Genomic DNA, 25,441 nt, shown 5'->3' with positions numbered 1-25,441 from the left:
ATAGATTTGAGAAACATGCCAACTTTGAGATGCTATCAAAAGACAAAAATCTGAATTAAAAAATTCTTTTCAAAAAATCACATTAGATTTTTTATGTGGAATCCCCTGATACTTTAACTCCGAGGAAGTTCTGGGAATGATATGAAACCAAATACAGGAAACCAGACCCAAATTAACCAAAAGTAAGTTCCATTTCAAGTGGATGACAAGAATGGACAATGTAACTTGAAAAGATTAGTGTGGTTTCTCAAATGTGCCTTACCACAAGAATTACCACAGCACTTCTTAAAAATAGAGTCTGAGAACCATCTCTTTCAATTCTGGCTCTGTGTGTGGTAGGTTTGGACTGGGGACCAGGATTTGTATTTTAAGCACTTCAAGTGGTTCTGATAATCAGGAGGTCAGGGAAATGGAGGCTAAGGGGAAACCAGCAAAAATACCACCACAGCTCCCATCCCCTTACTCCAAGACTACCCAGCAAACTACCTGAAAATGAGAAACACTCAACTAAAATTGAGGAATTGTCTGTAGAACACGGTTTATTTCAAGTCCAAAACACAAAATTACTCAGTTTTCTTAACAGACTGCATAATTTTTACTGCATGGATATTTAGGATTTCTCTATTCACAAGTGTAGATTTCTGAACTTTAGGGTCAAATGATTCATATATATATATATTTATATGTTTACTACAGAGAACATGTACTTTAACAAATTTGTTTAGAAAATATTTTACATAAAAACACACAAAGCATTTACCAACACTCTTCAGTCTTTACAACCAGTCTTTAGCAAAGATTTGGCTGAAGTTCATCCTCTTCTACAAAAAATTCTAAGACCGAATATAATAGAATGTAGTATTTTACATACTTTAGCTTATTATTGCAGTTTAAATTTCCCCCTTTTTTTTGATGGCTTCTGCATATACTATACTCATACAGCAGAATAAGTCTTTTCTTCAACTGTGACTTGGTTAAATAAAATTACCTTTTTTGGTGTAACTTGTCCCCTACCAAGTAGTCCTGATGAAATCAGTAACTTGACATATATCGAGCTTTTAAGTAAGGGCGTTTTCAAACGAACAATAGAAGGATTCAGTACCTATCAGTAGGATATCCTTTATTATTCTGTGTTCAATAACTACCAGCCGGTGCTATTACTTCTAGTATAATCAGTTGGCATCAAAATATAAAGTAAAAATATGTACATTTTTATATATCAATTCTTACCTGAATAATCTCAGATCTCTTGAGAATGTTCCACAAAGTGGAATTTCTTCCTAAAGTTACAGTGAATGTGGTACAATGTGTACAATTTGTTTAACCAGTGCCTGCTTTTCATTTCCAAGATTTTTCCTTATCTTGAATCAAATGCACAATCCTGACTACCATATCATAATGCACTGGCTTACAGTTTTTATATAAAGTCCAACTCAAGCTTGTTTTGGTTTATTGTACATGCTTTATTAAAACGGTACTGGTATTTACAGTATCTGCAGAGTCCTTTCCAAGGCTCTCTCACACACATTCAGACACACCCATACAACATCCATACTACGGCCCCATGCACCCACACCAATGAGATGTGAGGGTCAGACTCCTAAATTAGGCAGCTGTTGGGGGACAGAGTTGATTTGTTTTTCCTTTTTTTTTTTTAAAAGAGAAAAAGCATGAGGGAATGCATTTGGCCATTACAATGCTAATTAAGTTTGTGTATATTAACATATGTGGCAGTAACACTGAATATTCCTTTTACATTCTATATACACAGAATGACATCAAGGTTTTGCGGTCAACAGAATATCCCAACTTCACTCTCAATGCTGCTTGTAGTGACTTCTGAATTCACATAGGGGCTTTCCCTAAAATAATTCAAGTCTATGTAAGTGAAATAAGGCACAATTAATATTGATTTGATCTAGGGGAAGGGAAGGGATAAAAACTAGTTTCAAATGATCTTGCTATTGGCGAATTAGCTTTGACTTAGACCCACTTGAAATCCCTTCTTCTAATTTCCTAGAAAGGTTTCTTAGAAATAAAAGTTTTTAATTTTCCCTGATAAAACCCAAGAAGAAAAGTTTGAGAATTCACATTTTAATATTTCGGTAACCTAAACCACTCAAATTAATGTGCACCACCAACCTCTCCTGCCCAGGTCTCCTCCCTCAAAGCTAAACCAAAACAAAAAAAGCAGACGAATCCCTTGTTTTTTAGGAGATTTGTACACTTAAGTAGCAAATACATATCTGTTTGTCTTTGATTTAAAAAAATAGGAGGAAGTGAGGGAGGGAAAGAGGAAAGGAAGGAGGTAGGGTAGTAGAATGGGAAGGAGGAATGAAGGAAGGAAGGAAAAAGTAACCTTGTGACTTTCTTGCTCTTTAAAAAAGTCCCTGTTTCCTCCTTTTCAGGATGATGAAGCCCCACCAGACATTACAAACAACTGCAACAAATGAGTTTGGCAGCGTAAATAATGTCTAGGATTCAAATCTTCATAGTGAGACTCATTTAGCTTGTATACAATCTGTTGAATGTTTTTTGCAGCAGGTGAACCAAATCCAAAGACGCTGGACATTCTGTGAAAGGGAGTAATAAGAATTGCAGTTCTGAAGGCCCCTGACTTTGGTTGTTTACAAAGTTCAATCCTGTTTATTGTGATCCTTGGTATCTTCTTCATCTGTATATTCTGATGGTTCTTCCCCTGGTTTTAGGAGTCTGCCTACATAATCATATTTTTCTGAAAAATACATCAAAAGAAAATCAGTAGTGATCAAATTTGTTTCACTATTCCATTACACAGCAGGGAAGGTGTTTGCCTCTTTAAGAATTATATAGAATAGGCTAGGTTGTTCCTATTGCACACCTTGGCTGGTCTTTGTATTCATGTAAGGCTTGAACAAAAGAAAACAGGATTAAGGAATTTACCAAGCTTGGGGACTGTGCTTTGCACGAGAGTGTTCCATACTACCAGTTCTTAATCAAGGACATTTCATCAGAATCACTTAAGAGATCATGCTAAGTAGATCTAACCAGAAAATATTTTGGGGGAGAAAATGTGATTTATGCTAGTACTCCCAGGAAAATAAATCAAATGGAAAGCAAAGTCATTTGTTACTTATTATGCTCTGTTCTTTGAGATCTCAGGGTGTGGCCCCAGGCATACCACTATTCTTTCTCCCACCAAACTCTCCTCTTAAATCTGTTAATATTGCTTATGCTACCAGGTATTTAATTTAGAACACTGCAGTGTCCAAGGTGATACATATTTGGTTATTTCTTTTAGTTATTTTGAAGTTAGTTATTTCTTGGTCAGGATTTGAACTTAGATTAAGTGAATTCACTGACAAATCAGGAGAAGATAGGAGGACTGCTTCCTACCCTAAAATCAGTTCAAGTGCCAAGAAGCCAAAAGAACTGTTTCCAAGGGATACACAGGTCACATAAATAGCTGTCTGGACTGTCACACAGAAGGTAATAACTGATGTCACGAGGATATACTACAAGGGAAACATATTTTTTTCTTTATGGTTTGAGAGTAAGATCAATAAAATAATTTTGAAATAAATAATAGTATCAATATTAAAAATCACTTCAGTTTTAAATAGAAGCCTAAATTTAAAAATACTATACATTAATTAAAAAGCCTTATAAGACTAAAGGTGTCACACTTTTTGTTAGACTTATAGTTTGTAACGCAACTTTTAAAGATGGATTTTTAAATAATAGTATGTAACAATCATTGTCATTTAGCTATTCTTATCATTAAACAATGATGGTGATGAACAGATATCCTTAGGCTCTTAAGGAGTGTGAAACAGTGTATACTTTCTTTGGCCATAAATTTAGTATTTCCAAAGAACCCAACAAAATGAAGGTACCTTTAAACTGCATTTCCCATTCTCGAACACTCTCCATCTGTACAGCATTCAAGTCTGAGAGATCATCATATTCATCTTTAAGTGCATCTTTATCTAGGCAAAATGTCGCCAGTCCTCTGGAGGCATCCCTACCAGCAAATATTCCATATGGACCGGCTGGGGGTGGGGAAGAAAAATAAATTATTGACATTACCTTAACATTAGTTTAGAATGTCTCAAAGGAAAAAGCCAAATAAAAGAAACCTCATAATGACTCATAATTGGCACACAGCCTTAATTTCAAAACATGACAGATACAAGACGGGATAATGAGAAGAAACTTCTTGGAAATCTGCCTATAGAACAAAGTAAAGTTTTTCACTGAAAATTTAAAATTTAAATTTCAGATACCTCAAAACTTGTATTCAAGGTTGAAGACTATACTGTATTAGGGAGAAGAGGAAACGTCAGCAGCTAGGTTTGGAAGCTGGTTTGAGGGGAGATAATGCTTCACTGATTGCTGTTCATTAATTGTGGTGTCTACAAATAATCAACAGAACATCCACTAATAAGCACCTGTTAAAGACTCAGGTCAACTGTGGATCTAAAATATTTTTCTTCCTCTTATTCAAAGCAGGTTGTGTGAGAGCACAGACTGTATCATCTTTGTACCCCCACTGACTAGTTCAATGAATAGCACATGTAGATGTTCAACAGGTCGTTGTCGAATGATTGGTTTTATCATTTGATAAATGATAAATCATATGACCCATTTTCAAAATAAGTATCATGTGACTACCAGAATATACTCACAATTACCTATATAAACTACAAAAAGTCATCAAACAATGGTTTGCATTTGTCACAGCTCTTGGGAAACAGGAGATGACTATAAGGAACAGTTCTTTTTTTTAAGTTTCTATTGTTTTTTGGGGGTGGGGGAGGGGCGGGAAGAGGGAGAGAGAATCTTAAGCAGGTTCCACACCCACTGCAGAGCCCGTGTGGGGCTTGATCTCCCAACCCTGAGATCATGACTTGAACTGAAATCAAGAATTGGATGCTTAACCAACAGAGCCACCCAGGCACCCCAACAGTTCTTCTGTCACAAAATGATTAGCATTTGTCCAAGGAATTAGGAACCACCCTCTCTAGGGAAGAATGGCATGATTTACATGCTGACAGAAGTGAGCCATTCCCAGTTTGTCCTTGAGAGAGAGCAGCAATTGTCTTGCTCATGTTAGTACTCAATGCCTCGCACATGCCTGACATAAAAGAGAAACACAGTATATTTCTTCCAAAATATTAGCTGTAATTCCAAATGAGTAACTCTTGATTTTGATCATTTAAACAGATTCACTTATGGTAAGCAAAACCCCCACCCAAATATATGATAAAAAAGACACTTCAGTTCTTTAAAACACATAATAAGCAAAACTGAAACAACTTAATTTTCCACACCAAAAAAAATTAAATTACAGTACATTAATTTAATGGAATAAGCACATAATCATCAACAAGAATGAAGTGTCTCTATATGTACACAGACCAAAGTCCATGATAGAGTAACTGAAAAGAGCAATTCAGAAGAGTATGTATATATAAATTATGATTTGGTTTGAATTAGAAAAACACACATATAGGGCACCTGGGTGGCTCAGTGGCTGAGTGTCTGCCTTTGGCTCAAGTCATGATCCCGGGGTTCTGAGATTGAATCCCACATTGGGCTCCCCACAGGGAGCCTGCTTCTCCCTCTGCCTATTTCTCTGCTTCACTCTCTGCGTCTCTCATGCATAAATAAATAAAATCTTTAAAAAAAAATGTTGGTTTAAAAATTAAGTGGTGACCTAGCTGGCTCAGTCGGAAGAGCATCTGACTCTTGATCTCAGGGTCATGAATTCTAGCCATATGTTGGGTATAGAGATTACTTAAATAAATACTTAAAAAAAAAGATGTCCAAAATACCTAATTTTACAAATTAAAATTTTTTTTCCTGAGGCTATAGTTTTCCATGCATGACAAAGGTAATTTAGAGAAAATGATTTTAAAACTAGAATTCCTGGGATCCCTGGGTGGCTCAGCGGTCTATTAGCACCTGCCTTTGGCCCGGGGCTTGATCCTGGAGACCCAGGATCGAGTCCCACATCGGGCTCCCCGAATGGAGCCTGCCTCTCTCCGTCTCTGTCTCTCATGAATAAATAAATAAAATCTCAACTTAAACAAAAGCAAAAGCAAAAACAAAAAAAACCTAGAATTCCTAACTTAATTATTATGAGCAACACAGTGGTCAGTAAGGGAGCTTACTGTCCAGTTAACAAAGTAAAATATAGGGTAGCCTGGGTGGCTCAGCGGTTTAGCACCTGCCTTCAGTCCAGGGCCTGATCCTGGAGTCCCGGGATCAAGTCCCATGTCGGGCTCCCTGCATGGAGCCTGCTTCTCCATCTGCCTATGTCTCTGCCTCTCTCTGTGTCTCTCATGAATAAATAAATAAAATCTTTAAAAAACAAAAACAAAACACTTTCTAAAGAGAAGTAAACAAGAAGAAAAAACCAGAAATTTCTTAATTTTTAAATGAGCAGAGTAATACCTATATTCATATTTGAAAGCCTTTAGGAAACTGAAGGTTATGTGTCAGAAAAGTATCTGTACATTTCAGAGAATTAAAAATTCTACTTAGGGACGCCTGGGTGGCTCATTGGTTTGAGTGCGCCTGCCTTTGGCCCAGGGCATGATCCTGGAGTCCCGAGATTGGGTCCCACATCAGGCTTCCTGCACGGAGCCTGCTTCTCCCTCTGCCTGTGTCTCTGCCTCTCTCTCTCTGTGTCTCATGATTAAATAAATAAAATCTTTTAAAAAATAAATAAAAAAATAAAAATTCTACTTAAATAGACAATAATCAGAACATTTGTGAACATTAATCTGAATTACAGAAAGCATTACACCATAAAGTTCATTGAGTATAAGAAACTCATTCTTTGGAAAGTTTATGGCATGGAACCAGAAGTGGCATTTGTGATAAATTTTAAAAGTAGCATTATTAGGTATTGATACCTTAACATGACAATAAAGGTAATTCCTCTCAGTAAAGTACTTTTTTATTCTGCTTTTTCTATTCCTAAGTATTTTCCATATTGCTACTTAATATCAGGTGACATTCACAATTACCATCTAATGGTCATATATCTTCTTAATGAATATACCTAAAATTTAATCATTTTCCTATTAGTATACACTTAGGCTACCATTTTAAACTTTTAAATCAGGGATTCCTGGGTGGCTCAGCAGTTTAGCGCCTCCCTTCGGCCCAGGGCATGATCCTGAGGTCCTGGGATGGAGTCCCACATCCGGCTCCCTGCATGGAGCCTGCTTCTCCCTCTGCCTGTGTCTCTGCCTCTATCTCTCTGTGTGTCTCTTGTGAATAAATAAATAAAATCTTAAATAACTAACTAACTAACTAAATAAATAAATAAATAAGCAAGCAAGCTTTTAAATTTGTCTTCTATATAAGAAAATAGGACACTATTTACAACTGGCCAAAATTTATGACCTTCAATCTATTGTTCATTATCTCAATTGACATTGAAAACAGGGTATTAAGCATTTAAGAGAAATTCAATATTGTTCCTTAAATTGGAATTAAGTGTTTTAGAGAAATACTAACTTTGAAAATCAAGCAAGAGCAAACAGTTCCTAGTGAAAAAAGTAGTTGTGTGTGTGTTTGTTTATTTATTTATATGACTCCAAATGCTTTGTGCCAATAGCTGTTTTTCCTGAGATGGAGGCTACAGATAGATAGATAGACAGATAAGAGAGACAGATAAAACAATGTAAGTTTTTTGAGAAACCATGAAAGCAAAGTAATGCTGACAAACGTAAAACAGCGATGAGTCATAAGTACAAAAGAAAAAATAAAACTGATAAGGGCTACAAAAACCTACAAATGTAGAATGATAGTTTTCCACCTTTTAAAGAATTTTCTAGCAATGTGATTCTCTTCTCTAATAGTCTTGCAAAGTGGAAGGAACAATTTTTGCCCCCTCACCTGGCAGAACAGGACTAGAGACATTCAGTGACTTGCCTAAAATTTTATCAACAGACTTGGGAAGTACTATGTCCACTTTTCTATTCCAAACACAATACAGTTAAGAAAACACACAGAGAAAAAAAAAAAAAAAAAGAAAACACACAGAGGACCCATAAACCCAAAGAAGGAAGGATGACTCTGAAAACTGGAGCATTTCATTAATTACAAAATTTCAGGGGAGTAAGTATTTTAGAAGAGCTGTTAAATCAAAATGAAGTGAATTAACAAAAAAGCTGTATATACCAACAGCTTTTCTTATCAGTTTGTTACAGTATTTAACCTCCCTGGCCTGCAAAAGTCAATCTGCTTCAGAGTATAAACCATAAAACACATCTAAATGGTAAAAAGGAGAGAAGAAAAGATGATCATTATAAAAACAGCAATCAGAAAATCCTCCATCTTTGAGTATATTAATTATGTACCAATGCATTCTCTAATAAAATTCTCTGCCAACTTTTTAAGGAGCCCTCAACACTGAATGAATGTAAAGACAAAACTTCATAAAACATGTTCTATTTTTGGTTTTAGATGGCTGATTTAGTAACAGTGAACCTGAGTCAGTTAATAATCTAACCCTATTTCTAGGCAAAATGTTTTATTAACTCTTAAATAGAAAATAATGACTCAGTGATTAACATAATACTTCCCCACTCTCTAAACTATATTAAGCTGTATTCCTCACATTTAGGATTTCCGTCAGGAAGCATTTAACTTCTGAAAAGGTCTTTTTGGAACAGTTTTCTTTACTTTTTCCTGTAAGACCATAAAAAATATTAAGAACTAAAACAAAACAAAACAAAATATTAAGAACTAGAATTTGAACTGAATGGAAGTGCTCAGAGAAAGGAGAATCTGAGGTCTAACTAAACTACATTTCTCTGTATTCATGATACAATCAGAAGTGTCATCTGAGAAGGCAATAATAACTCCCCATTCCACTGCTCCCTTACACAACAAACATAAATGTTACAGATTCCAATATTTTGATAACCATACTTGGCTATCCATAATACTAAAGTAACAGAGAACTATCCAAGGAGAGCAAATTTTAAATGGTATTAAATCTTTTGGTGTAATTTACCAAAAAAAAAAAAAAAAAAAAAAAAGGCTAGTTTATATAAATGGTTATTTTGACTATTAGGGCTTATGACTAAGGGAATAATATTCTGTTGCTTTATCAAAGACTGTAATATGATGCTGCCATAAAAGTGGACTTAAAATTTCCAGAAAATTCTTGCTACAAAAAATAAACAGCAATTATTCAACCAAAGCAGTTTCTCTTGAAAACACTTATATAACAAATGTTCTAAGACATTTTAAAAATAAATCTTTTTCAAAAAATATTTTATTTATTTATTTGAGAGAGAGAATAAGCAGGCAGGGTGGGGGTGAGAGCAGAGGGAGAGGGAGAAGCAGACTCTGTGCTGAGCAGGGAGCCCAAGGCAGCCTCCATCCCAGGGCCCTGGGCTCATGACCTGAAGGTAGATTCCTAACAGACTGAGCCACGCAGGTGCCCCAAAATAAATCTTTCAAACATAATATTAAATATATCAAAATGACATTATACTAGAATTCACATTTTATTAATACTCTTTAAGAGTTAACACAACAACCCATGGCACAGATTTTTATAGTTCAAAACTCAAAAAATCTACCAGTTAGTGAATCCTAAAACTGCTTACTTTAATATAATCAGGTAGAATGGGGTAACATATTTTTGAAAAGGCAAAAACATATGGCACTGTAAGAAAATGTTTTAAGGAATAATTTAATGAACAGAAAATTCCAAGAGGAAATAAAATTCTAAAATACATAACATAATTTTGTGATTATTGGGATGACTATATAGCCACATTAGTATTTATGAAGGGGAGAAAATTCCAGAATGAGTATTTCAGTTATTTCTATAGTATAAAAACCATAGCTCTCAGGGACAAGCTATAATTCATTAAAGTTTATAAGCAGCCTAGTTTTCTAGCCTGTTTGACAATATTGTCTTCTGTGATTATTAAAACAATTAAAAAAAAAAAACCCTAAATATACTTGGTATTGAGTAATTATTTCAAATAAGATCAAATTGGGTCTTGGAACAAATGAAGCAATAATGCAAAAAGTGATTAAAGGAGATCCAAATAATACATATTTTTTAAATATTTAGATTAGGAAGTTCTAAGACTTTTAGGGAGAAGGTAGTGTGGCGAAAATGAAAGAATACTCATCAAGAAGCCAAGATATCTGGGTTCTAGAAGCTTCAACCAACATTTAATATTGGGCAAATCTTAGAGGCACTGGTATAAAAAGGGGAAAGTATTTGTCTAGTTTGGTCTCCAACTTTAGGCAGGTAAAATACTTTCCCCAACTCAATCTTGTTTTTAAAATTCAAACTAGAAGGCTGTCAGTGATACTACAGGTTCAGTTCAGTGGCCCTGGCCCCAGTGCTTATGGCTATGCTGAGGACGAGAAAAACTGAAAAATCAACATCCCAGGCCTGTGCCAGATGTGGGAGTGGGGACTGAGTTTACACAGCCTCCACAGAATGAGAATTCTAAGGTGAAGAATAATAGCATGGACTTACATATCTATTGGAATTTAGAGAAGAGCAAGGGTAATATTGTAGGAGTTGGGGGAAAAAAGAATTATTCTATAAATAGTGTGGGGGTAACTAAGTAACTTTCTGTAAAAATACTTATTTCATAACTTAAAATAAATTCCAAATGGAACTAAAAAACCCAAACCATAAAACTATATTGAAAAAAACTACATATTTAAAAAATAATCTTTTTAGTGCAAAAAACTTTAAGTAACTTATGATAGAAAACTCAGTGGCTATGAAAAGATAAATTTGAATACATAAAACCAAAAATTTCTGTGTAGTTTACAAAAATACCGTAAATAAAGTAAAAAGACAAATAAATCAGGAAAAATGTTTGCAACTAAGGTTGATTCACTTTTTAAATAAAACCTAAAATCTCTAAGACCACTACCATGATTGATAAACTGGCAAAGAACATATGAACAGATAATCTGTAGGAAAGGAAACATAAATGACTCAAAATCCTGAAGGTGTCCAACCTCACCAAAAAAGGAAATGTAAATTAAAATGATATTGAGATACCATTTTAACTTCTCAGATTGACAAAGACCAAGAAGTTTAGTATCACATTTTTGGCAAAGGGGTGAGAAATGCTCATTTTCATGAAGTGCAAATTGGTCCAATTTCTCTGGAGGGCAATTCAGAAATAAGTACGCAAATTAAAAACATCCCATACCCTAAGACTCAGTATTTCTAGGAATCTTCCTTGTAAGTTCATTCACATGTATAAAAGAACATGTACATGAATATTTATAGCAGCACTGTGTATTAATAAGAGATTGGAAACAGTTTAAATGTTTGTTAATAGTGGACTGTTGAATTATGATATATTCATATAATAGCACATACATATATATTCAAAAGACTAAGATGGCTCTTTTTATGCTGAGATGAAAGGCTCTCCAAATATTAAAAGTCTGTACAACATACAACTATATGTGTGTGTGTGTGGAGAGAGATACATATCCATAGGCTTGTACTTGCAGACAATAGTTCTGGGAAAAAAAAACAAAAAAAAAAACAAAAAAAAACCCAGATTGGTGCCTCACCTCTAGGAAGGGGAACATGATAACTGGGTTATTTTTCACAATATGTGCTTTAAAATGTTCTATTTTGAATATATATTATCTAATAAAAATTAAAGTTTGTTTTTGTTTTTTTTTTAAACTTCCATGAGGCCCTACTTAGAAATACATCTAAGACGCTATACAGGAAGACTTCTACAACCTAGGGCTTAAGAAACAGTACAGAAAAAAAATGCCCAAGAAACAGACCATAACTGCTGAAGTTTTTGCAGCACGAATTATAAACTACATGAAGAAACAAACCACCATGAAGGAGTAAGCACATATAACAGTTATGAAAACTGGCAACCACAGAATAATACAAGCAGATTAAAGAACTGTAGCATGTCTGCTTAAAATTTTTAAGTAAGTAAGAGATGGAACATAAGGAAAGGTTAAGAGACACAAAGGACAGAATGAAAAGCTAATGTGTATCTATTAAAAGGAAATGGGGGAGGCAATTATTGAAGAGGTAATGGGTTCAAATTTTCTAAAATAAATGGATGACACATATCCTTAAGTTTTAGTAGAATCTGGCACATGTTAAAAAAAATTAAATCGCCACCTAGGTAAATCCTAGTAAAAGAGCAGAATTCCAAGACAAAGGGAAAAATAGAGTAATCAAAGGAATGAAAATAAACCAAAAGCAGATCTGAAGACAGGTAGAAGACAGTGGCATAGTACTATTGAAGATGTGAGGTAAAACAATCAGCCTACAATTTTATATCTGAAACCTATAGTATTATTCCTGAATAAGGGCATATGGAGACCGAATTTATTTTCTGCCAATGAAAAAACTACAGGATGTACCTCACTAAAATGAAAGCTGAACCCTGAACAAAGGAATGAGATCCAAGAAATGACAGTGAATAAAGAAAATGGTAACTATGTTGGTAAATTTAAATGAGGGCTGGCAATTAAAAAAAAAAAAAGGTAATACTTGAATCAATTTGGGGGAGGAGTTTGAGAAAAATGCAGAACTACAAGTCTGATAGTAATACCGTAGAAAATAAGGTGAGGGAAGGAATACAGTGAAGCTTTCTAACCCATGGCCACAACATATGGCTGTATACTACACCACCCCAAAGGACACCATTCACATTTGCATACATGGTAGTTTTGTATTTTAATAAGAAATATTCCCTCAAATGATAGTAAAGTGTCTTAAAGAGAGTTTTTCTAATTCACACAGAAATGTTTGGCTAATATTCCTATATTCTTCAGAAGAATAGTGTCTATAGCAAAAGTTTTAAGGAAATTACCAAAAGAATGGTAATAGAATATATCCAAATAAGTAGAGAGAAAAAGTGGAAGAATTAAAAAAAATAATCTGAGAAAGAAAAAAAGGAAAAAGAGGCAAAGAAAAGTATGACAAAGATAAATTACTAAATAAGAAGGTAGAAATAAGTCTAAATACACTAGTAATGACAAAACATATAAACCAATTAAGCTGTTAAAAGACAGTATTGAGGGGCCCTGGGTGGTTTAGTCCATTAAGTGTCTTCCTTCGTCTTCCACTTGGGTCATGATCTCAGGGCCCTGGGATGGAGCCCTATATTGGCCTCCCTGCTCAGTGAGGATCTCCTTCTGCCTTTCCCTGCATTCCCCTCGCCCCCCCCCGCCCCCGCCCCATACTATTTCTCTTAAGAAAATAAGTAAAATCTTAAAAAAAAGATAGTGTTGATACTAGATTCGATTAAACAAACTTAAAAAAATATGAATAAAACATACCACAGATCAGTGGAATAAAGGGTAGAAAAAGAATCACTGAGATAATACTAACCAAATGAAGGCTGACGTCAAATCTCAAAATCAGTAAAGGTTAAGGATATTTCTTTCTTTTCTGATTAATACAATATGCAGTTCTAGATCTGGATGGCATCAGAACATTCTCACACCGATCTTGGTGGCTGACTTCTTTAGGTTTTTGCTTAAATATCAACACCCTTTTCTTGATAAACTAATATAAATAAAGTACCTTTCTTAGCCATCTAAAGTCCTCTGTTACTCCCTATTACATATCCTATACATTTCTTTCATAGAATATTTCATTACAAATTATGATTATATACTGAATGCTTATTTATTGTCTGTTTTCCCAAATATACCATAACTCCACATTGGATAGGAACCCATCTGTTTTGAAAACTCAGTTAACTCATTTTTTACAAAATCTTATTTAAGCAACAACGTGATGAAATCCAGGCAATTCCTTCTCAGTATTTAAAAGGGAGATGAAATTCTGTATTACTGATCTTGAGACAAGATGCAGGTTCTAAGCACACAGCAGTTATTTAGTGATGTTTGTTACAGGTACAGAGGAAAGGAGCAGTCTCTGTCACAGACTGTTCAAAGAATTATTAAAAGAATTCGAATAGCTACCTCCAGATGTTACTAAATCTATTTTCTTCCAGGATGAATAACATATTCTGGTCTCATATATGCTTTCAGGTATCCTTTAATACTCAGCATTAGTATTTAACACAAATACAATTCCCCCAAAGATTAAGCACATATGGAATGATGCTGAACTCAGAGTAGGTATTGTAGAAATAACTAGTATAAATGTGAGCAGAATATCAAAACTTATCAGAAAACTTAGCTGATCCTTTTATTTTCCTGAAAGGTAGGGATGTGTATGGCCATTAGCTCAAACAGACCCAGCTGGCTGGCTTTAAAGCTGGGATGAGAGCTCAGTAGTGCCAGTAGGATATCCATAAAGGAAGAGGTCAGGCTGGGCCTAATCTATATGTTGCAACTCTTGCTTTAATTGCAATTTTGCAAACTATATAAATAAAAGTTAACATATTGAAGATAAAATTTTAAAAAGGAGGAAAAACATTTGAAAGGTACATGTGCTCCTTTCTCCATCTTCCTAAATATGAGGCATCTCATGGAGTACCTCTTTTATATAGGACTTTTTCTTTTCCAATAGAACTTAAAAGGTAAGTTGGAGAAAATACAGTTTTGATCTGTGTCAAAGAAAATGCTACATGGAATAAGGGGGAAGTAATATATTTAAATTTCAGAAATGCAGGATAAACTATTAGAAAGGTCAAATTTCTTGCCATTCTAAAGAATAAATAAAAACGCTATTTTGGTAGAATTTCATTGTAGTAATGTTAAATCAAGTTACTTAAAATTATACTATCTTCCAGTCTTCCTACTCTATTTTGACTCTAGAAGTGTATAAAATTATATTTTGTTGTGATATAATGAGAAGGGATGGCCTGTGAAGACGTCAGACTGTTTGATTTCTAGCTTTGCCACTAAGTATGTGATTTTGAGCAAAACACATCTGTAAAATAGGAACATATCTCCAAGGGCTGTTTGAGAGTTAAATGAGATAATAAGTTGACTAAATGGAGTTTCCTCCTCCTTCTACCTTGACCTCTAGAATCAATGCTGTTCAATAGAACTCTTTGGGAGGATGGAAATACTCTATAAGGTACACTAATATGGTAGCTATGTGGCTACTGAGTAGTGGAAATGGGGCTAGTGTGATGGAGGGACTCAATTTTAAATATATTAATTTTAATTTAACTTAAAATTAAAAAGCCACATGTAGCTTGTCAATTTTAAATATACTTAATTTTAATTTAACTTAAAATTAAAAAGCCACATGTAGCTTGTGGCTACCATACTGGACAGCACAACATATATCCATGAAAGTGTGTTTAAGGCTTTAAATCCTTATGGGAACCAGGAGAGGGTATAAAAGTAACAGTAAGATAAAAAAAAAAAAAAAAAAAAAAAAGTAACAGTAAGATTCTCTACAAATTTATCCCAGAACATAGTTTACCTGAAGTACAGATAGGCTTTTTGGTTAAATACATCTGGGTTTGAGAGCCACGTCTGTATGACTCAAGCCAATTTACCCAAAATACTTAAACCTCAGACTCCGAGGGCAGGAATACTTATTAGCCTCACTGAAGCATTGTGGAGATGACAAATTAATGGATCTGATGTAGTAGGTGCTTAACAAATCTTATTTCCTTTCTCCTCCCATATTCATTGTTTCTTACATGACCACTTTCCTCACATGCTGGCCAAGTGCCTGAACTGTTACTAAATTTAATGCTGACAAATGTAGTTAATGCCAACTGTTTGCCAACATGTGTTTACTCCACTAAATTGTCAATATTTAATTTTTTAAGACCTGAACTTTAGAAATGACTAAAAAAACAGTATCTTCGACACAGAAAAAAACCCACAAAATAATTATTAACTCTAAAACCAACACTGTGAAATGTAGATATTGGCTAGGCATAGAATAAGGTTTTCTGCTTCTCAGCTCATTCTTTCAAGCTACTGAGATTGTCAGGCTAAGATCATTGCTTCTGAATTATTCTATTACGAAGTGCTCAGTTGACCTGAGGATGAAAATAAAAATGAAAACCCAAACTGAACTTATATCTATTTCATAGCCAGAAATTGGCTTCAAGACTTTTGGAAAAACTGTTACATCTTCTATTAATGTGAAATATCAACATATTCCAAGCCCATAGATGATCTGGCTCCTTTCAAGGCTCCTTTCAATAATATAACATTCCAAACATCTCTACTAGGTTGATCAATAAATACTTAGAAAATAGTAATTACCCTTTGGCTGTTCATCAGGACATGGGAATTAATGGAAGCCAACCTGAAACTGACTTCTCCCTTATTATCTGAGGAGCTTGCTCAATGCTTAAGCCACACAAAGGCTATCCACATCACATCTATGACTCTTAATTTTTAATTTCTATTGTATAACATTCGCCACTGGAGGCTGCTAAACTGTGAGTAGGACAGCCTTTCCTAGCTATTTGCAGATAGTGGCAAGGCATAATGCGCAAGGACTAATATGCTTCTTTGCACTAATACTTTGTTTGTTTCACTGTCAGTGTAGATAGGGGCTGCAAAAGCAAATCTTTTAGTTGGGCAAGCTCAATATTGAAAATCTAAACCTATACACAGTTTCCAATTACTGCATATACATTTTATTATCAATGAGAAAGAAACTTCAGGTACCAAATACTGTTCAAATCCTTGATTTAGAAAAATTAGCTATTTAAATAGGTATGTCCATTTAATTACTGTAGTTTGGCCCTATTCTCTTGTCCCATATACTTTCAAGTAAACAAAAAGTATTAACCCTTTCGGCTGAATTAAGTACGTAGACATCTGCTTTTCAATTTTAAACAACCAGAAGCATTATCTAAGACTTGGTTAAAGTGAATGCGGATCTATACACAAAAATACAAGCAACTAAAAATTAAATAGTCCAACACATAAAAATCTACAATTTATCTCTATTCCATTTAACAGCAAACCAAAGCACTTCCAAAATATATTCCAGCCACCAAGCGCTGAAATCAGAAGTTCGTATTTCTAAGTGCCAGTGAATCTCATGGACTAACAGATTACATCAAGAAGAAACCAATTTCTTTTTGGGACTTGTCAACCCCCTCGAATTTGAGGCTTGGATGTATTCTTTAGAATAACAGGTCACTCTAGGTCCCTAATTTTATTATGTATTTTTTTATTGTAGTCACTTTAAGTTTAGGATTAATTACTACATAACCAGGATGTACAATGTTGCTCAATTTTATCCTATACCAACAGGTTCCATGAGTCTGAACTGAAGTTTATTAGCATAATCTGAAATGTATGCTGTAACTACATTGCAAAGGAAGGGTTTCTAACCCAACTACCCTGCACACACGGTTCTCGGAAAGCAAAGTTCTAAAAATCTCTAACTTGCAAAACTGGTGCACTGGGGTATGGATTTATGTAGCTCTTTTAAGTTTTTGCTGCTCAGTGAAAACACAAGTCATTATCAACGTGGATTTGAATACTTGCCTTCCTACTATCAAAAAAAAAAAAAAAAAAAGTAAAAAGAAACCAGACAGGCCCGCCTGCTGGGTATTTGAGCTCCACCTCCAAAACTCAGGGAGACTATCCTTGCCAGTCTTTATTAAGATCTACATTCTGGTCTGTCCTCATCCTACATACAGTGTTAATCTTGGAAAGCATCTCCATACTAAAACTAGTTTGAAAAAAAAAGTCTGAGGTGTTGCTTATATGCTCAGACTTCACAAGCTAAACGGTGGGGGCTTGGAAGTACGTGTACCTAAACGTGGCCTTATGGGGAATAGTAGAGAAAAGGGAGATCAGTGACAAAACAGAGTAAAGAAAGGAAAGCTGTGAATTACCTGGCCTACAAACTTTGGGTCCCTACATTAGGCATCTCCCGTCCCTCCTGCCCCCACCCATCCCAGGAATCAGAAAGCTCAAGAAAGGTAGTGGGCTAGCGTGACGGGCGACAACTGGGAAGATTCTGAAAAAAAAAAAAAAAAAATCAGCAGAAGAAAAAGCTTCGTGGAGGAACGGGATGGGAGAAAGAGGAGAGCTGAGAGCCGGTTCCTGGGGCGACACTGAAACCTGCACTTGGGCCGGGGGGGGGGTGACCTGCAGGCGCCCGGAGCTGGGGGTGTGTGTGGGGCGGGCCGTCCCAGGTGCAGGAGCCAAGCCGCAGGGGTCCAGACGTCGGGAAGGCTGGGCAAACTAACCCGGAGCCCAGGGGCCTCCCCGTCTCGCGGGGGGTGGGGGGGTCGCACAGGAGCTGCAGGAGGTCCTCCCCCTCCCCTTCCAACTCCTCCTCACCCGGGCCGTAGAACTTGCTGCCTTTGGTCACGTCGAAGACTTTCCCATTGACCGCGAGCAGGATGCGCGGGGTGCGGGAGCCGTCGTACTGTCGCAGCTGCTCCAAGCTGAAGTCCCGCTTCTTCATGCGAGGCAGCGAGGCAGCGGGGCTCTCCTCGCCCGCGCCGGCCCCGGTGCCCAGACCCCGCCGCCCCCAGCGCACCCACAGCCGGTAGGCCCCCAGCAGCACCAGCGCCACCAGCGCCACGTTCAGCAGCATCTCCCCGCCCCCCGTCAGAAGCGCCAACGCTGCTGCCGCCCAGCCGCCCCCTTCTGCTGCCGCTCCCACGCCGCTGGGGCTCTCGCTGCTGCCGTCGCTGCTGCTCTCGCTGCCACTCCCCAGGGTGCCTAGCTTCACGTCCCCATCACCCGCCGCCATCACTGCCCGCCAGCGCCTTCCTCCTCCTCCCCGCCCCCTGCCCTCCCCAACCCCACGGCCGACCCCGCCCCTCTGGGGGCCTCCCAGCCAATGACAGGAGGGGAGGGGGCGGGGCCAAGCCTGCTCTCCATTGGGTGTTGAAGGGGTAACGTTGTCTCGGATCGCTCCCTCCCCCCTCCCTTCTTCAGCAGGCCGCGCTCGCGTGCGACGCCCCGCCCACCTCGCCCCACACTTCCCTGCTTTCGCTCAGCGCCTCGGCTTGCAGAAGTACAAGACGGGGAGGGGCGGGCCTGAAGAAAAGATGCAGCGCCGGCCGCGCGCGCGCGCGCATAGGCGGGGGGACACTACAGCGCGTGCGCGGGTTCCGGAGCGCCACGCGCTCTCCTTTCCCCTGCGCCTCCTCCGGGGGGCCGGCCCCGCCCGGTTGGTTCCCTCCGCTCTACGCGCGTGCGCCCCGGAATCGCTTCCCTTCCCAGGCTTGGGTTCGCGTCCGCGCACTCCCGCCTCAGCGCGGCGGCTCGGCACGGGGACTTCACGTGCGCCGGGGCGGCCGCGGAGGCGGAGTCTCAGTCTCGTGGGGTCGCCTTTTCGGGGGCGCAGGTTGGCGGCTTGTGGGAGGCCGCGACCCAGTTTTCATTACTGGCGCAAACTGTTGAGGGGCGTCTCTTTTTTGTCCCCCCCCGGGCGCCGTCGCGCCTGTCTGGAAGCCAGGAGCGTGGGCGCGCAGACAGAGCTGCCGCCCGGAGGTGTTGGCGACGGGCTGGAGCCCTCCTGGCGCAGGAGGAGCGCACGGAGCCCGCGCCGGGGCCGCTGGGCGCCCGGAGCCCGCTTGCTGTCTGCGCCGGCACCGAGCCGCCACCGACGGTGGTCTTGGCCGAGGCCGCTCCCGCAGAATTCGCTTTCAGGTTTTACGCTGAAGGTGCTGTTCCTTGAATGAATAGTCTGTGGCGGTAGGGAAGTGGATAGAATGAGGCGGTCCTTCTGTTCCCTCATTCAGCTTTAACTCACGATTTCTTTTTATCTCCTTAGGTCCTTCGTAGTCTTTTAGGCTCCCAAGTCCTTAAAAACAAAACAAAACAAAACACAAAAAACCTGGCGTAAATGTCTCACCTCTGAAGCCTTGTTCTGGGCCCCTTACCTCAGGCGCTCATCTCACTGGACTTGGGCTTTCCTGCCCTGGTCTGTTTTGGTGTTGGTGAGTTCCCACACAACCACCCCAAGAACGGCCAGTTGTGGACTACCGGTGTGCCGAAAGAATGAAGGTGTGTTAAGGGAGTAACACTTTGGGTCTAATCTTTTTTTTTTTTTTTTTAAGATTTTATTTATTCTTGAGAGACCCAGAGAGAAGCAGACACACAGGCAGAGGGAGAAGCAGGCTCCATGCAGGGAGCCGGAGGTGGGACTCAATGCCGGGACTCCAGGATCACGCCCTGAGCAGAAGGCAGATGCTCAACCCTGAGCCACCCAGGTTCCCAGATGATGGCTGTTTTATTTTTATTTTTTTTAAGATGTTATTTATTTATTCATGAGAGACACACAGAGAGGGGCAGATACACAAGCAGAGGGAGAAGCAGGCTCCACTCAGGCAGCCCGACGCGGGACTCGATCCCGGGTCCCCAGGGTCACGCCTGGGTGGAAGGCAGGCGCTGAACCGCTGAGCCGCCCAGGGATCCCCCAGTTTGGGTTTAATCTTGAGGAACCGGTGCCATGGAGGAAAGACCTAGGCAAGCAATAGGGGCATGTGATATGAGCTGAGGTACTTATTAGGGAAATGGCAAGTGGCCCATTTCGGCTTTAAGCTGTTAAAGAGGAGCAGAGTCTGGAGAACTAGGTTGATAGTCTTTAGTCAAAGGATAGGCTTGGCCTTTACACTATCCGTTTTGGAGGAGCCGCCGAAGTTTTTTTAAATTTTTTTTTTTTATTCATTTATTCATGAGAGACAGAGGCAGAGACACAGGCAAAGGGAGAAGAGGCTCCACACAGGGAGCCTGACGCGGAACTCGATCCAGCGTCTCCAGGATCACAACCCAGGCCAAAGGCAGGCGCCAAAACGCTGAGCCACGTAGGGATCCCGGCACTGAAGATTTTACGGTGGCAAATGACAGGCTCAAAACTTCTCTAGAGAGATTATCTCCCAAGTGTATTAAGGGTCGGAGTGAGAAAAGAATGGAAAACAAGTTAGTATGCTGCGTGCAGTATTTGTGCAAGAAATGAGGAGACTTAGAACTAAGTGGCATTAGAGCAGGGGTCTGTAAGCTTTTCTATAAAGGGCCAAACGTTGACATATTAGGCACTATCTTTTATAATTATTCAACTACTTTATAATAAGAAAGCAACCATAGAAGATACTTAAATAAGCATGGCTGTGTTCCAATAAAACTTTATGGACACTGAAAAATTTTTAAATTTTTTTATTTATTTGTTCATGAGAGAGAGAGAGAGGCAGAGACACAGGCAGAGGAAGAAGCAGGCTCCATGCAGGGAGCCCAATGTGGGACTCACTCCGGAGACTCCATTATCACGCCCTGGGCGGAAGGCAGGTGCTAAACCGCTGAGCCACCCAGAGATCCCCTGGACACTGAAATTTTAGGTGTCATGAAATACTGATTTTTTTAAAGCATTTAAACATGTAAAAATCGTTTTTTTTCATCTCTAGAGGTATAGTATATGTGCTGCTGAAGCGAGCACTCATCTCTAGAGGTATAAAAAGAGTCTACAGGGCATAGTTTGCTCACCCCTGCTATAAAGGTACATTCTTGAGGCAGAGGGAACAGCATTTTATTGGGAAAAATTAAGTGGCCATGTATAATCTAGCCTCCATTCTAGAATACTTTTGGAACTGGAAGGGGGCACTATACACTGGGAGAACAGGATTAAAGTTAGATTGTTCCAGACAAATCTGAGTCATCCTGAGGTTAATGGTTAGAAGCCAAAACTGCTTTAGGACTTGGTAACAGGAAATGCCAATGATGGAAACAGGATACTTGGGAAGATACTGCTTTTGGGGAGAAGATGGATGCTTGTAGCAGTACCAGGTGTTATACAGTTGGGATGACATCAACGGTGGGAAGAAACCACCCCAGACGCTTCATAGCAGGCTACTCCTTCTGTGTTACTGACCAGAACTGGGTCTAACTATTCCCTGAAACAGTAACTGACAAGGAGCTTGGGACTACCATGACTGGTTAGTGTTTATGTAGCTTTTGGCAGTTTTTATGAAGGATTGTGACATGCGTTGCTGGACACTTAGCATCTCTGGTCTCGTCCCACTAAATGTCAGTAGTACACTCCTGGTATTGGGGCACCAAACAAACCAACCCTCTTCCCACCCCACACACTCCCTAGAAAGATGATGCTAGTTGAGTGGTTAAACCAGTTCGCGTAAGCCAATCAGGTTTCACCTTGGAGCTCAATTATGTATGTGTAGGTTTCTTTACCCTGATTGATTTGGAGAGAAGAGAGGAATTGAGCAGTATTGAAGTTCCGTTGTCAAAACAATAGGATGGAGAATGTTGAGTAAGTGACCAATGTTGTCTGCCACAGAAGTGAAAAGTTAAACATTTTCTTTTATATCCTTGATAAAATAAATATCTCAACTTTTCTACACTTGAAACCACCCCTCCCCCTTTTTTTAGTTCTCTGAGCAACTTCTTCTAAGGCTCCTGAACTGGTCTAGAAGAGTGTCGTACTCCCACCCCCACCCCAGATAACAGTCTCTCCCAGTAGGATACTCTTTCTTTGAATACTGTAATAACTTTCTGACTGATGGCTTGCTCAGTCTTTTCCTTCTTTATTCCACATGAAGGGACTATCCTGTATACTTATTTCCTTTACTCAGGCACCCTATCTCCAGTGGTGCTCAGCTATTTAAAGGAAACAACTCAGAAATCTCAGTTGGCACTCAAAGTTCTCTATAAATCCACAAATGGCTTCCCTGCCTTCCCCTTCTATAGCAAACCTAAACTACTCTATTTTTATTTTATTTTATTTTATTTTATTTTATTTTATTTTATTTTATTTTATTTTATTTTATTTTATTTTATTTTATTTATTGTTTTTTCATGAGAGACAGAGAGAGAGAGGCAGAGACATAGGCAGAGGGAGAAGCAGGCTTCATACAGGGAGCCTGATGCGGGACTTGATCCTGGATCTCCGAGATCATGACCTGAGCCAAAGGCACATGCTCAACCGCTGAGCCACCCGGGCATCCCACCTAATCTACGTTACACATAACTTTTATTGTGTTGATCTATTTCCCATTACAATACCTAGTCTCTGTCCTCCAAATTGCTGAAGTTATTCCCCATTCCAGACTTTACTCTTTCTATTTCCTCTGAGAGCGCCCTTCTTTTTCCCTTTTCAACCATCCAAGTTCTGTTGTCTTTAATTTCCTTCTCTGTTCCAGGCCTGTGACTGTATCAGCTCACATTGATCTCTTTCTCTGAATTTCTACAAATTCCTTGCCTATACCATCCATTATATTTTATGTTCTTGACTGTTCTTGAAATTCTTTGGATCCCTAGATGTCTCCTTTTGCCTCTGTAGAAGTTTCTTTTCTGAGTCTTTCCACCTTCTTTTTCCTCCTTATATCTATCTCTACCTTGCCAAGAGGTCATCTATAAGCATCTGCCATTCTCTATGTTCTTTTCTTCTCTTTTTTTGCTCTTTTTTTTCTTGACATTTTATCCACTTAGTGATTTACTTGTCATCTCTATGGAGGATGTACCTTTCCAGCCCTGACCTTTCTCTGGTAGATTATAGTACTAGCCACCAAATATTCCATTTCTTTTTCTGCATACATAGTAGACTTGAATTTCCCTATACTTTTAAATTCGATGTGGCCAGTAAAATGTGATTGGAAGTGGTTTGTGTCACTTTCAAGTAAAAGCTTTAAGAATGCACAATTTCTCATACCCTCTTTCCTTTTGGCACAATGAGGGAATGTTTTAGTTATCTATTATTGCATAGCAAAGCACCCCAGTAAGTATTTATAGGGCCTGGTTTGACATGGCTTCCCTAGCCATGTAGAGTAACCGGATTTCTTACATGGTGGTTCAGGACTCTCAGAAGCTTCCAGGTCTTATAAGTCTTAGGCCTAGAAATAACACATTTTATTGGCTAAAGCAGTCACAGGGCCAGTTCAATTTCAAAGGGAGGATAAATAAACTTCACCTCTTGATGGAGATTGGAGAGAAGAGTGACAAAGAATTTGTGGTCTTCTTTGTCACCCCAACAATATTTCAAATGGTGGCTGCTTCTGTCAATGAGGGTGCTAGCACTGAGCAAAGTGGAAAAGAGCCTTCAGCTAACATACACAGTTGTATGAATGAGAAATACATCTCTGCTGTTCTAAACCACTGAGATATTTGGCGATGTTTGCTAGCAAACAAAGCCTAATCTATAGTAATACAAAAATTGGTACTGGAAGTAGAGCATTGCTGCAGCAAAAGCCTAAAATATGTGGCATTGACATATATGTTACAGATGTTAGTGGTTGGTTGTTAGGCAGCATCCATTTCTGATTCACTTATGAATTTTCCAGCGAATTTAGCTCAGAAATTTGCGCTCAATAAATATTTCTTAAATAAGAGAGCCTGTTTCTTTCCTTTTTTTTTTTTTTAAGATTTTATTTATTTATCTGAGAGAGAGAATGAGAGACAGAGCACGAGCGGAGGGGGTGGGGCAGAGGGAGAGGGAGAAACAGCTTCCCCACTGAGCAGGGAGCCCAATGTGGTTCTCCATCCCCAAGACCAGAATCATGACCTGAGCCAAAACCCAATGGACTGAGCCACCCAGGCACCCCAAGAACCTGTGTCTTGTAAATCTGTTCTGTTTATTTTAGAGGAAAATACTTCTTTCCCACATCAGATATTTCTTGAAGTATGGAGTGAGTGTCACTATCATACTCTCAATACTCTATTCCAGTGCTACTAGCAAGTTTCCTGATGTGTAAGTTTGGCATGTGCCAAATATCTTCCTCTCCCCTTTCCCATGGAAGTCAGGACTCCCACAGAAAGTGTGCTTTCTACTCTGCTGCTTCATACCAGAAGTTTCCCAGGGGCCTGCCCATGTCAGGGGATGTTTGGGGTAACCTTAACAAGATAAGCCCTTTGGGGGAAGGAGAGCTTCAGTTTTGGGAGCTAAGTTCATTGCCAGGGAGTGTCAAAACCTGTTGTTTGAACTTTAATTCATAAGCACATGAAAGTTTAGTGTTGGACATTAATAATTTTAGATTTAACAGGAAGTTAAAACCCGATTACTTTGGGTTGTAACTTAGAAGAACAAGATAATTTAACGGCTGAGCTTTTCATTTCTCCCTGGAAAATTCATATTGGGGAGGGTCAAAATCAAATTGAGCACATCTTTTTGGTTTTTAGTTTCAGTATTTTTATATTATCACTTGATTTTCTCTTAGAACCTCTATAATGTTGAAAAAGGTAGGGGGACATAATTTGAGATAGCAATAGAACAGGTTGTCAATTATAGCCTTGGGTACAGATTAACATTGGAACTAATTTATGATATGTTGTTCTGACCCATTCAGGGCATTCTGGGAACAAAAATCTACACTTTACCAGTGACCCCAGGAGATCCCACAAAAGAGGTAAACTTTGTATTGGAAAAGTGATCTTATGAAGGTGGGAACAGGACTGCCCTGACTGCTGACTTCTTATCCAAGGAGGATAACTATTCCAAGTTGATCTCAGTGGGTAAGCTTAAAGGGTTAAGGCAATGGTCTTCATACATTTTGCTGACATACCCCCCAAATAATTTTTAGGTTGA

At 38.8% G+C, this 25,441-nt stretch overlaps 2 protein-coding genes across 12 annotated transcripts in view; one reads left to right on the top strand and one right to left on the bottom strand.

The window, feature by feature from the left end:
• Positions 1-521: 521 nt before the first annotated feature.
• On the bottom strand, positions 522-18,687 carry PGRMC2 (progesterone receptor membrane component 2). The gene is made up of 3 exons (XM_072788422.1): positions 18,241-18,687; positions 3,876-4,031; positions 522-2,734 (listed from the first exon to the last, which is right to left on the bottom strand). The coding sequence occupies exons 1-3, from the start codon at positions 18,656-18,658 to the stop codon at positions 2,637-2,639; spliced, it is 672 nt and encodes a 223-aa protein (XP_072644523.1). The 5' UTR covers positions 18,659-18,687; the 3' UTR covers positions 522-2,636.
• A 462-nt stretch (positions 18,688-19,149) lies between these two features.
• Positions 19,150-25,441, top strand: part of LOC140611680 (importin subunit alpha-8-like) — a 256,113-nt gene continuing 249,821 nt past the window's right edge. For 2 of the 11 annotated variants that reach the window (XR_012012804.1, XR_012012805.1), the window contains exons 1-3: positions 19,171-19,577; positions 19,688-19,920; positions 25,203-25,368. The gene's annotated coding sequence lies outside the window, so the exon portion shown is untranslated. Of the gene's footprint in view, positions 19,578-19,687; positions 19,921-19,973; positions 21,228-25,202; positions 25,369-25,441 lie in introns of those variants that run through there. The other 9 variants (XR_012012810.1, XR_012012808.1, XM_072788421.1 and 6 more) reach the window with 8 other exon arrangements.

Source organism: Canis lupus, chromosome 20, assembly GCF_048164855.1.
Source record: "Canis lupus baileyi chromosome 20, mCanLup2.hap1, whole genome shotgun sequence".
In the NCBI taxonomy this organism is placed as follows: Eukaryota; Metazoa; Chordata; class Mammalia; order Carnivora; family Canidae; genus Canis; species Canis lupus.
The sequence above is the reverse complement of the archived record's forward strand: the minus strand, read 5'-3'. Positions and strand labels throughout refer to the sequence as shown.

Bases quoted from the DNA above. Each gene is read 5' to 3' on its own strand.
- PGRMC2 (XM_072788422.1), bottom strand. From the start codon at position 18,658: ATGGCGGCGGGTGATGGGGACGTGAAGCTAGGCACCCTGGGGAGTGGC. The intron at 4,032-18,240 runs GTGAGGAGGAGT...CCCCACCCCCAG, and splicing joins CAGCAAGTTCTACGGCCCGG to CCGGTCCATATGGAATATTT. The intron at 2,735-3,875 runs GTACCTTCATTT...TGTATTTTTCAG, and splicing joins ATGGGAAATGCAGTTTAAAG to AAAAATATGATTATGTAGGC.